This window comes from Onychostoma macrolepis, chromosome 15, assembly GCF_012432095.1.
Source record: "Onychostoma macrolepis isolate SWU-2019 chromosome 15, ASM1243209v1, whole genome shotgun sequence".
In the NCBI taxonomy this organism is placed as follows: Eukaryota; Metazoa; Chordata; class Actinopteri; order Cypriniformes; family Cyprinidae; genus Onychostoma; species Onychostoma macrolepis.
The window spans coordinates 23,713,789-23,725,829 of NC_081169.1; the positions used below are offsets into that span (position 1 = coordinate 23,713,789).

Genomic DNA, 12,041 nt, shown 5'->3' on the forward strand with positions numbered 1-12,041 from the left:
GCCGCGATCATTTCGGCGTTGAGTCTATTTTTGCTGCACGGCTTACGCTGAATTAAAGCCACAGTGCATTTTTCTTGATCAAAACTGACCTGATTAACATGAGAAATGACACATTTCACCGTAAAATCATGTGAGGTGTTTCGTGTTTCACAATCACGGGGTAAAAGGCACACAGTATTGATAAATACTTTTGCTAAAATTATTTTTTTATACTAATGTCTAAGTTGATACTTGTTCAAAACAATTACTTTAGCAAAGTTTGTACTAGGCTATTTTCTGCTTATTTTGATAATGTTCAATAAATATACTGTCATTAAAATGTTAATAAAATATATTTTAAAATACAGAAACAAAATAAAAAGATTCTGAAAGCACTGAAGGAGGTCACATAATAAATTAATATAGATTTACAGTAGTAACAACATTATATTTTATTATTATATTTGATTAATATCATATTTTTAAATATGATGGTTTCATTATAAACATGGTGATTATCTCTAAAGTAGACAAACAATATAATAGGCTGTATGATATTTACCATCTGAATCTAACCATGTCATGTCAACAATTGGAAAAGTCAGCAATCTATTAATTATCATGTTAACGATTGTGCCTTTCGCCCCAACAGCAGGGGTGCTTTTTACTCCAAATACCATACTTTTACATATTCTTCTAGTTATTGAAAAACTGTTGCTTTAATTACCTTGAACCAAACTGGTAATCATTAAGAAGACCTTTGTCTCGAAATATATTCAATAATTTTAGCAATTCTCATATATATATATATATATATATATATATAAATTCCGTCATAATCTATTATTACCAGTCATTTTAATTTTCGTATTTGAATTATAATAACCCACTTAATTGCTTTTATTTTTGTTCACGTTTTCATTTTTAATAATGAACCTAAAGGACGAGCATATTGGCTTATGCATTTATTTATTTAAGAAGAGAACAGATGAACAGAGACTGCGTCAGTGACAGCGGAGGACACTTAAAACAACAAAATATGCTAGTGCTGGATAAAAAAAAAAATAAATAAAATAAAACCGATTTCTCTGTTTCAATAGATTTTTATTTTTATGAACCAATATCGTTTCTTAACTCCCAATCGATGCTGTTTTCATTTGATGAATGCACAGTAACGTTAGGCAATCGGCTAAACTTGTGCGTTGTTACTTTTGAAATGAAATGCAGTCTCAGGTTTCAAATTCTGTCCATTTTATTAGGAAATTCAAGCAATAAATACCGTGGCGTGATAGATCGCTCTAGACACCTCAGATCAAGCGATTCGCTTTACTATACTCGCCTGTGCGGAATCAAAGACATTTGACAAAGCAAAAGACCTTTATTTTTGTTCTGGAGACGATCGAGCGCTCTGCTACCTCACTGGAGCGCACTCGTCACCAACTGGACAGGGCTGGGAATTACAGTTATAAATTACAATAGATCACCCTCAGTGTGTGCAATCTGCCAAAGTGACAGACGGCCTTCAGATGTTTCCGTCACTGCTAAAAAAATTCCGTCAATGACGGAGAATTTTCGGTTAACGCGACCTCTGATTGATATATATATATATATATATAAAATTTAAAATAACTGTTTTCTACTTTAATATAATTTTAAAATGCAAATTATCCATGTGAAGGTAAAGCTGAATATTCAGTAGCCATTACTCAAGTCTTCAGTTTTACATGATCTTCAGAAATCATTATGCATGGTAGCAATGTACAGTACTACTGCACAACCATCTATGATTTTTTAATTTATTTTATTTTATAATTGTTTAAATATCTTACCATAGATCCAGGATCTCCAGGGGCACCCATCTTCCCATCATCCCCTTTCCTCCCATTATACCCTGGTTTTCCAGATGGTCCAATAGATCCCGTGTCACCTTTCTCCCCTTTAAAATAATGCAAAAAGTTCTGATGACTGCATGTCAGTTTGTATGTAAAATAAAGACGACAGATTTGTAGATAATTTAAGAAAAATCAGAAGAAATATAAAACTTTAAATCCCAATTCTGACATAATGCACAGGGATAAAGAAATTGCATTTTAGTTTCATTATCAGGCATTTAACATCATATCAGTTTATGCTGTATTATAATATAGGACCTATCCTTAGATGTTAGACCATTTTGGGTGAGTCTTAAAATCCATTAACTGCAAATATGCTTCACCCCTTTTGCAGATCACCATAACCACTCCTTTCTCTCCTTTAAGCCCTCTGACACCTATAAAGCCTCTGGGACCCTGAGAAACAACAAGAGACGCACACAAAAAAAAAAAGATTAATTACACACACAAGCACAATACAAACGTATTGAATTTCAACCAGGTTTACGTACAGTTACACCTCTCCCACCCATCTCTCCTCTGGGTCCGATATCACCAGGATGACCCTGGAACCCTCTTTGCCCTGGATCACCAGGGACACCCGGAGGGCCTGGGGGGCCAGGATCACCAGGTAGATCACCAAGGGGGTCACATGCACATCCCCCATCAGGACCTGAAATGAAACACAAAGAATATAAGCACATGGGCTCATACTTGAGTTAGAAAAGATGCGCTCTTTGCCGCCTCCTAATGGACACTGATACACACTACACAACTTTACAGTTGGGACAAAATAACCAAAAGCAATCAGCACCATGGACAGCACCAGAAAAAGACGCACAAAAAAGTATTTGGACAATTAAGTCACATCTAAAAATGTATGATTAATATTATATTACACAACAAAATATCAAAAAAGCACATATTTTAAGCAAAATATTTGACAACAAAATATGTACCGTTAAAAAATTATACTCTTTCTGGTTTAGCCGACTTAAAGGTTTTGGGAAAGAATTTTTAATGGTTTTGAAATCCGTCTCTTATGCTGCATTTATTTTAGCATTGTGTAATATTAATTAGTATTATGAAATTATATTACAATTTTAAAGTTAAGTTTTTTTTATATATATATATATATATATATATATATATATATATATATATATATATATATATATATATATATATATATATATATATATATATATATATACACATTTGAAAATGTAATTTATTCCTGTGATGCCAAATCTGATTTCTCAGCAGTCACATGATCCTTCAGAAATCTAATATGCTGATTTGCTGCTCAAGAAACATTTCTTATTATTATCAAATGTTTTAAACAGTTCCTTATTTTTGTGGAAACTGTAATAATTTTTTTTTTTTTTTTCAGTATTCATTGATGACAAGAAATTTAAAAAAAAAAGCATTTATTAAAAATAGAAATCTTTTGTAACATTGTCTTTACTGTCACTTCTGATCAATGTATTGCAGTATTAATTTCTTAAAAAGAAAAATCTTACCGACCCGACACCTTTGAACAGAAAGAAAAAGAAAAGTAAACAAAGTTTTAGAAAAAAGAAAAAGTCAGTTCTAAGGAAAAAATACAGCATCGTTTGCAGACACCACTTGGTTTGATATTTTGAATCTAATGGAATGACATTCACACATGTATATTATAAATCTTTATATAAATATAAGATTAGGGATATTTACTAAGTGGAAATAGCATATTTTCTTAGCTATAAATTCTATTTACACTATGTTAAAATAGCAAGATTTTCTTCTATTTATAATACTTATTGCAAATAGTGGCAATTATCTTCACCTCAGTATTGTAGTACATTACAAAACAGTATGCAATAATGACATATTGAGTGTAAATTATGATTTCAACTCAAGTTATTAAATGGATTCCACCTTATTGGGACAATAAATCCCTCCCTACACCTACCCTAGTCTCAGCCGTCACGCCAACAGAACGTTGGCTAAATGTCTGATGCATATAGCACACAAAAGTGGAAACACTTCAGGAGTTTAGAAATCATCGTCGGATTGGTTGAATTATACAGGATTTTCAGGAGATTTTCAAAAGTATGTGAAATATTTAAAGTTCGCAGCATAGAATCTTTAAAATACGTCTGAGAGTTTTACACACCGGTCTGTTATTGTGGCGACATTTCCACACCCCAAAACATGGCGATGAATGAAATGAACTGTGATTGGTTGTTTGACATGTCGGTCAAATGGCCTCATGGGCGGGCCTTGGCCAATAAAAGCTACCATAAATTCCAGACCTTCAGCCGTCAGTCTGAAGGTCTGGCTGTGCGTGACTACACCTACCCTAACCCTACCCAATACTTTATTTTCAACTTTTTGATTATTTCCTTAATTTTTATTAAAAATAAATGCCTTTCCGTTTTGATATGAGATTTGAAAAAGGAGAAAAATTGTTCGGCAAAAGCCAGGTTCGAACTCGGGTTGATTTCATCAAAAAGCACACGCCTTACCATCTACGCCACTGGAACTGATGTTTGACAAGTGTCTTTTGTAGTGTTGACTACCCCAATCACACATTTTGTGGGCAGAGTTAGTGTAAATAGACACTCCGATAAGATTATGTGTGACCCTGGACCACAAAACCAGTCTTAAGTGTCAATTTTTCGAAATTGAGATTTATACATCATCTGAAAGCTGAATAAATAAGCTTTGTTAGGATCGGACAATATTTGACCGAGATACAACTATTTGAAAATCTGGAATCTGAGGGTGCAAAAAAATCGAAATATTGAGAAATATTGCCTTTAAAGTTGTTCAAATTAAGTTCTTAGCAATGCATATTACCAATCAAAAATTAAGTTGTGATATATTTACGGTATGACATTTACAAAATATCTTCATGGAACATGATCTTTACTTAATATCCTAATGATTTTTGGCATAAAATAAAAATGGATAATTTTGACCCATACAGTGTATTTTAGGTTATTGCTACAAATATACCCCATGGACTTGAGACTGGTTTTGTGGTCCAGGGTCACATATGTCAATGTATAAAAACTCACCTTTTCTCCCCTGAACACCTTTTAATCCAGGAGACCCTCCATTTCCAACCTGTCCAGGTTCTCCACGCTCACCAGGCAGGCAGTAGTAACCTGTCCCACAGACAGATACTCTCATCATAGTGTATTAGCTGTATTTCTTTAGAATGATAGCTCTTAAAGTTGCATGCCTTATGTATCTAAGTATTATGTTACATGTATAAAGGTGTTGGATAAATGTATGACAGTCAAAACATTGTGCTCACCGCAAACTGTTCACTCGAAACACATGACGAGACAAATGTTGACACCGTAACAGGATGGACATACACACAAAGACCACACGCAAGCAGGCAAACAAAGAAGGATAACATGCTTGAAGAACATACAATAACTTCAGTGATAATGCACACACATCAACATTATCAATAATGTCAACAAAATGAGACATAGGTTAGCGTGTCTACGCTAAACATGCAAATGTTTTATTAATATAAATAAATGAGATGAAAAGATAAAAATGACAAAAGACATCTCAATGACAAAAGGCAATTATGAAAAGTAAACAAGCATTATTGAAACGAAGTAAACACTTACATGCTCTCAAATATCTAATTATAAAGACTAAAGGTTTTCATTTCTTGCCTCTCTCTAACATGCATTTTATACAGGTATGTACAGATACTTTGATGTGACTCAATCACATCAATTTGTCAGGGCTGGTTAAGACAGACAATAGAAAATGTAACAATTTGAGGGGGAAAAAAATAATAATCCACATCCACTCACCAGGATTACCAGGAATTCCTTCTTGTCCTTTGGGTCCAGGAGGGCCACGTTTTCCAGGTTCCCCTAGAGGAAGAGAGATTATAGGTTACTAAATTATATTACAAAACCGTACATTACAGTACAAATATTTGGGGTCAAAAAGGTTTTTTATTTTATTTATTTATTTTTTTTTAAAGAAAGGTGGTATGGAGTTGATTAAAGGCATCAAAAAAGACATTTCTAATGGTAAAACATATATATTTTAAATAAATGCTGCTCTTTGAAATTTCTATTCATCAAAGAATCCTAAAACAAATGTACAACAAACTGGTTTCTTGTTTCTTGCAAATCGACATACAAGACCAATTATATATTTACTTATATATTTAATTACACACACACACACACACACACTTCCCCACTTCAGGTATTAAAGACTTTTTATTATTTTCCATTCTACGCAGTACTTATTTTGTTGATCTTTGAATAAAATTATGAATAAATACACATCTACTTCCAGCTTCTGAGTCCCTCAAATCCCATTAATGACTACAAATATAAAACTTACGTAATTTCATATATATGCTTAAAGCCAAAAACTGTGATGAAAATGTACCTTCAGTTCAAAACGAGAAAAAAAATCCAGTTTTTTACGACTGCCCGTAACAAGTCAGTCACACAAATAATACAATAACTCTTTCAAATCATTATAATGTCTAGGAAAATGCATATTGAAAATATTTTGGTAAGCAAACATAAAAAATCTGAAATATTACCATAGTTTAAGTATGACCCGTATATTTTTCCTGGGTCACCTTTTTCTCCATTGAGTCCATTAGGACCCTGCAAACCAGATTCACCCACTGGACCTAAAAGCAGAGCAGGGTTAAAAAGAGAATCAAGAAAAGAAAGAAAAACACACACTAAAGGCCTTTCCACACTGAGCGCGATGCAAAAAAGCCAAGGCGAATCGCTGACGAACAAAGCACAGAGTGGGAAACGATTGATCGCCTTCTGCTAATTCATGCCTGTACGCTAGGTGGCGCCGAGCAGCAATGCATTTTTCCTCAGATATGTATCTCGTATATGGATTTAACTTGGTCGGCTGCACAATATACAATTAAATTAAGATAAAGTTTGGTTCTACACCAGAAACACAAACGATCTATAATGCTTACAAGAATACATCCTAAAATATAAATAGAGGTACAATTAGCATCAAGCTACACTTGAAAATGTATGTAATTATTAATGTATTTGCTTAAAACCCATTTTAAACCATCATTGAATGATTGTAATAACTTCCGATTGTGATCTATAGTTGACTTTGATTCTATAATAGGCAGACATGCACTCTTTTTATGTTTAATAACGCTACACTGCTTAAAATTTGACATAAATATCCTTTATTGTTATAAAAATACCTCGAGCAATACAAAACATACAAAAATTATATCGTCATAATCATATGTCTATTTGCTTTCATATTTTATATGTAGAAAAATGTTTCACTCGATTTTTTTTAATACGGAAGATCTAGAGAGTTGAACGCGCTCTGACTCTGAAAGTCCTCTACTTCGGTGTTTTTACGCTCGTGCTCAATACAGTCTTCTGAGCTTTTAGCGCCACCGCGTCGACCTTTTGGGTAACAGCAGTTGGTCTGGCCACGTGATGTAATGCTCAAATCTTATTGGATGGCCCATGTTTTCCCTTTACGAAACTGAAAAGATTCGTCGAACTGGTTCAGGAATTTTGTTTTTTTCGCATTTTCGGTGCGTGAATGTTCGTGGTCTTTGTAGAAGCATCCAAAGGAATCTGTTGTTTTATTCTAGCGCGTCATCGCGTCGATATTCGTTTCGCTTTTTGCTCAGTGTGGAAAGGCCTTAAGACATCTAATTATATAAATTCCATACAAAGATGACATTTAAGATAATTCAGACCTCTTACAGATGCTCCTGGATCACCAGGCGGTCCAGGTATACCCATCGGCCCTCTATCCCCAGGAAGTCCGGCTGCACCAGGAAGCCCACCATCTCCAGGTGGTCCTAGTGCACACACACACACACACACACACAAAAAATACACAAATTTTTTTTTTTTAATTAAATATCATATTTACATTTTATTTTAAATGTATATTATACATTTGATATATAAAATTACAATGATATATAAAAACAATGATATATTGAAAACTCTCCAAACAGATCCACCTCATCTGAAACTCAATATAAAGAATTCTAGTTTGCACTGCTAATTTATTTAAGAAATAAAGTGACGCAATCTTCATGGTAAATACTGTACCTAACCACAGACAGTACATAGTACATTTCACATGTCTTTATGTTTGATGTAGTGTTAACTCTATTACCCATCATATTGTTGTAATGGTACTTTGGGTTTCCTTTAGCTCCGGGGTCTCCTGGGTAGCCCTGTAACACATTCACAGCAGCAATGTCAGCAAACAAATGACAATATACTGCAAGTAGATAACTCTTACTAAATCAATTTCTTTCATACAATGTCAAGTCAAGTCAAGTAAAGTCACCTTTATTTATATAGCGCTTTTAACAATACAGATTGTGTCAAAGCACTTAACAGTATCAAATTGGAGGATAGAGTGTCAGTAATGTATAATGATAAGACTAAACACTCAATTTTCAGTTAAAGGCATTTCATTATTGAATTCAGAGATGTCATTGTCTAGCTCAGTTTAGTTTAAATAGCATCTGTGCAATCAAATCGGCGATAATCGCTAGAAATTAAGTGTCCCCAACTGAGCAAGCCAGAGGCGACAGCGGCAATGTCTAGTCAGAATGCATGCCTGACCTTTGGCCCTGGGTTGCCATATAGACCAGGGAGACCATTATCCCCTAGTTCCCCCTGCATACATAAAAACATAACATCAGAAGTGACAAACAGTATAATTCAACAAACATCAAAATAAATCATTTTTAATAGTAAATTATGAATGATTAAAAAGTGTACCTTAAGTCCTGGAAAGCCATTTCTTCCTTGATATCCAGGCAGGCCCTATTGTTTAAAAAAAAAATACAACAACATATATAACTGAAAAAGTGAAAAAAAGGATGAAGGTAAGAAAGAGTTTTGGTTATTAAATTTTTTTTTTTTTTTAATTAACTGGGAGGAATGAGAGGAATTCGATGCGTTCTCCTTTTAAAATGCCCTTTAACGCATTTTCACTGCATTTCAGAAACGATCTCCGTTTACAATACACAACCGAAAACACGTGTCACATGACCATTCATGCAGGTACAACCATAGATATGTATAGGTAGGTTCGGACGCATCCACGTGCTTGGAGCGGTCGAATTAAGCATTTACCTACATATCTATGGGTACAACAATGAGCATGATGTTACTGTTTACACGGTCATCAAGGATACGCAGTGCGAATGTGGGCAGCTACGCCATTGTTTTCAAAAGTCTCAGTTTTGGTCTGTTTACACTGAAACGCAACTGCAGAGTTTTCAAACTAACCTTATGGTTAGTCAGAAATGTTTTCATTGGTTGGTTTGGAATTCTATGATTGTTTGTTTTCGAGTGTTATGACTGGTTGAATTTTTGTTATTAGATGGTTTGTAGTCTTATCTGTTGGTTTGAGGTGTTATGCTCGGCTGGATTGTGGTGTTGGTTTGTAGTGGATCAATTGATATGCAAACTAGTGAATAATCTTACTCTTTGACCAGGTAAACCAATTATGCCTTTCTCTCCTTTTTCTGCTGGAGGCCCTTCAAGACCCTGAGAAACACAAAAATTAATGTAAAACCACATTAATGAGCTTCAGCTAACACAGGTCACATATCAGGGCCTGCTATTTTAGTTCGGAAGTTATTAGGACTAATAAATATGCAGCAATTCTCACCTCTGGGCCAGGTGCTCCACAAATTCCTTTCTGTCCCTTTCTCCCCTACAAAACAAGTTATAAAAATCCACCATCATTTTCTCCTTGGAAGCTGCCTGGCATCCTCAACAACTGAAAACTTGTTTCACATATAGACGTTTTACCTTTTCGCCTTTTACATAGTCTTCTGGTTTGGGCTCCACATACTCAAAAGGACCTGGTTCACCCTGATCCCCCTGTTCCCCCTGTAAGTAAATCAAGATGATGTTGTTAAACACAAATTCAAGTATGATATAAAGCCAGTACTGCCACGTGTGTTATTTACCTCATCTCCTTCTGGTCCAGGCAGTGATCTTCCTGGGTCTCCCTATGGACAACAGAACAAAATATCATTCAAGAACATTTAAAACAATCAAAAACGGCTTCATATTATGCACAGGTAACAGAAGAACAAGCAGAAGTGTATGTTAGATGAAAGATGCTAGAAGTCTAGGGCTGCTGCACTCGAACAAAGATTTTCAGGTTTTCAAATCTGAGCTAATAAACTGTAAACTTCAGATAGAGAAACTTCTCTGTGAATCTTCAGTTTCATTGGCATGCACTTGCAAAACTCACCGGTGGGCCTCTTGGACCTGATAATCCTTGAAAGCCCTAGAATTAGAAAAAGAAAAAAAAACATTACATTAAATAAAACAAAAATATTTTTTAAAAGTATATTTTTGGTGAGCATAAGATAATTTTTTCAAAAACATTTTACTGATCTTTTGAATTTTGCAAAAAAGACAAAACAAAACATATATAATAATAGTATGGATGAGTCAAAAATGGTGCTATTTGAAGAGCAAATGCTTTTCTCACCATCGATCCATCAGGTCCTATTCGTCCTGGTGGACCTTGTGGGCCCAAGATCCCTTTTAGCCCCTTTGTGCACATGCAAACACAGACACACACAAACAAAACAAACCTAACTAATAAATAAAACTGCACCAAAGTAATACATTGTAGCTTATATAAGGACCGCTTTTTTGCACTTAGTACATACTTCAGGTCCAGGTATTCCAGGTAGTCCATCGGCACCCTGTGAATGAGGATAACAGAAATGTTGAGTATAGAAAAGATGATTCTAAAGTATCTCTAAATAAAAAATTAAAAAGTACAAACGTATTTCACGGTTTAATAAATCAGCTTTGTTTGCTTTTATATGACACAACACTGCTCAACCTCCGGACTGCATGCAGAATTATAGTCAGTAGTAACAAAATATAAACAAACACAATTTTTGGAATTATACATACAGGTGTTCCAGGAAGGAACCTTATCCTTGTAAACGCATCTCCTTTGGCTCCTTTTAACCCTGGTAGTCCCTGAAACAAGAAAAAAGAGAAAGGAATCATGGACGTCATTTACTGCGGGAATGAACACATTCAATGAACCCAGTCAAAGATACATTACAAAAAAATAAAATACAAAAAAAAAAAAAAAAATCTAATAATATGTAGATTCATTGTGTACCAAGAAAATATGCTTGTAACGTCTCTCATACCATGGGTCCTGGGAAGCCAGGTTGTCCTATCTCACCATTCAACCCACGCTGCCCTCTGGTTCCATTACAGCCATCCTTCCCTGGAAGCCCAGGAAGACCACCAGGCCCTGGATGACCCTGGAAGATGAATGTAATGTAATGTAATATACACATGCTGTCTAGTATATTGATCAATTGTTACATTTCTATTGCATTTTTCTTGTCACTTACAGGCACTCCACCTAATCCAGCATAGCCTTCATCTCCTTGAAAGCCCTAATACAAAAGAGTGCAACAGAATGAAAGCCCTTGTATTGAGTTTTCTAAGAATTGTGTGTGGGTGAGTGTGTTTTTCTATGTACTTGGTCTCCATCCGGGCCAGGGAGCCCAGGCAATCCCATGAGTCCACGTTGACCCTTTTCGCCACGAAATCCTTGGGGCCCAGGCAAACCTGGAAGCCCCTGGAAGCCCTGCTGACCTAACACACCTGGATACCCCTATAAAAAAAAAAAGAAAAAAAAAGAGCAGTAGAATATTAATAAAATAATAGTATAGTAACACTCCCTGCAAATCTACATAAACAGAAAATGGTACGAAGTGGTAAGGAAAAAAGCACGTTTGTACGTTTATTTACCCATAAATGCCTCCCACACACACAGATATACATTTAGGTCCATATATATTTGGACACAGGCACAATTTATATTATTTTAGCTGCTGACCAAAACATTCAAGTTACAGTTATATAATGAATATGAGCTTAAAGTACACACTCTGATCTTTAATTTGAGGATATTTATATGAAAATTGGAGGAAAGGTTAAGGAATTACAGCTCTTTAATATGCACCTCTCCCCTTTTTCAAGGGAAATAATTGGACAGTTGACTCAAAAGCTGTTTCATGGACAGATGTGGGCTATTCTTTCGTTATTTCTACATCAATTGAGCAGATACAAGTTCTGGAGTTGATTCCAAGTGTGCCAAAGTGATTCTAAG

The 12,041-nt window shown here is 34.9% G+C and overlaps 1 protein-coding gene and 1 long non-coding RNA gene across 2 annotated transcripts in view; one reads left to right on the plus strand and one right to left on the minus strand.

Annotated features, from left to right (window-relative positions):
• col4a4 (collagen, type IV, alpha 4) overlaps nt 1-12,041 on the minus strand; it is an 83,010-nt gene that overhangs the window by 24,884 nt on the left and 46,085 nt on the right. Inside the window, 21 exon segments of the mRNA XM_058744969.1 lie at nt 1,809-1,915; nt 2,195-2,267; nt 2,363-2,523; nt 4,916-5,005; nt 5,681-5,743; nt 6,436-6,528; nt 7,600-7,704; nt 8,031-8,091; nt 8,489-8,542; nt 8,648-8,692; nt 9,359-9,421; nt 9,546-9,590; nt 9,689-9,769; nt 9,850-9,891; nt 10,140-10,175; nt 10,383-10,445; nt 10,567-10,602; nt 10,820-10,888; nt 11,068-11,184; nt 11,278-11,322; nt 11,409-11,543. Of these exon segments, the coding sequence (XP_058600952.1) occupies nt 1,809-1,915; nt 2,195-2,267; nt 2,363-2,523; nt 4,916-5,005; nt 5,681-5,743; nt 6,436-6,528; nt 7,600-7,704; nt 8,031-8,091; nt 8,489-8,542; nt 8,648-8,692; nt 9,359-9,421; nt 9,546-9,590; nt 9,689-9,769; nt 9,850-9,891; nt 10,140-10,175; nt 10,383-10,445; nt 10,567-10,602; nt 10,820-10,888; nt 11,068-11,184; nt 11,278-11,322; nt 11,409-11,543 (1,584 nt within the window).
• Nucleotides 7,393-11,414, plus strand: LOC131520613 (uncharacterized). Its single transcript, XR_009266101.1, has 5 exons — nt 7,393-7,698; nt 9,708-9,771; nt 9,874-9,963; nt 11,138-11,197; nt 11,280-11,414. It is a non-coding gene; the product is annotated as an uncharacterized LOC131520613 (long non-coding RNA).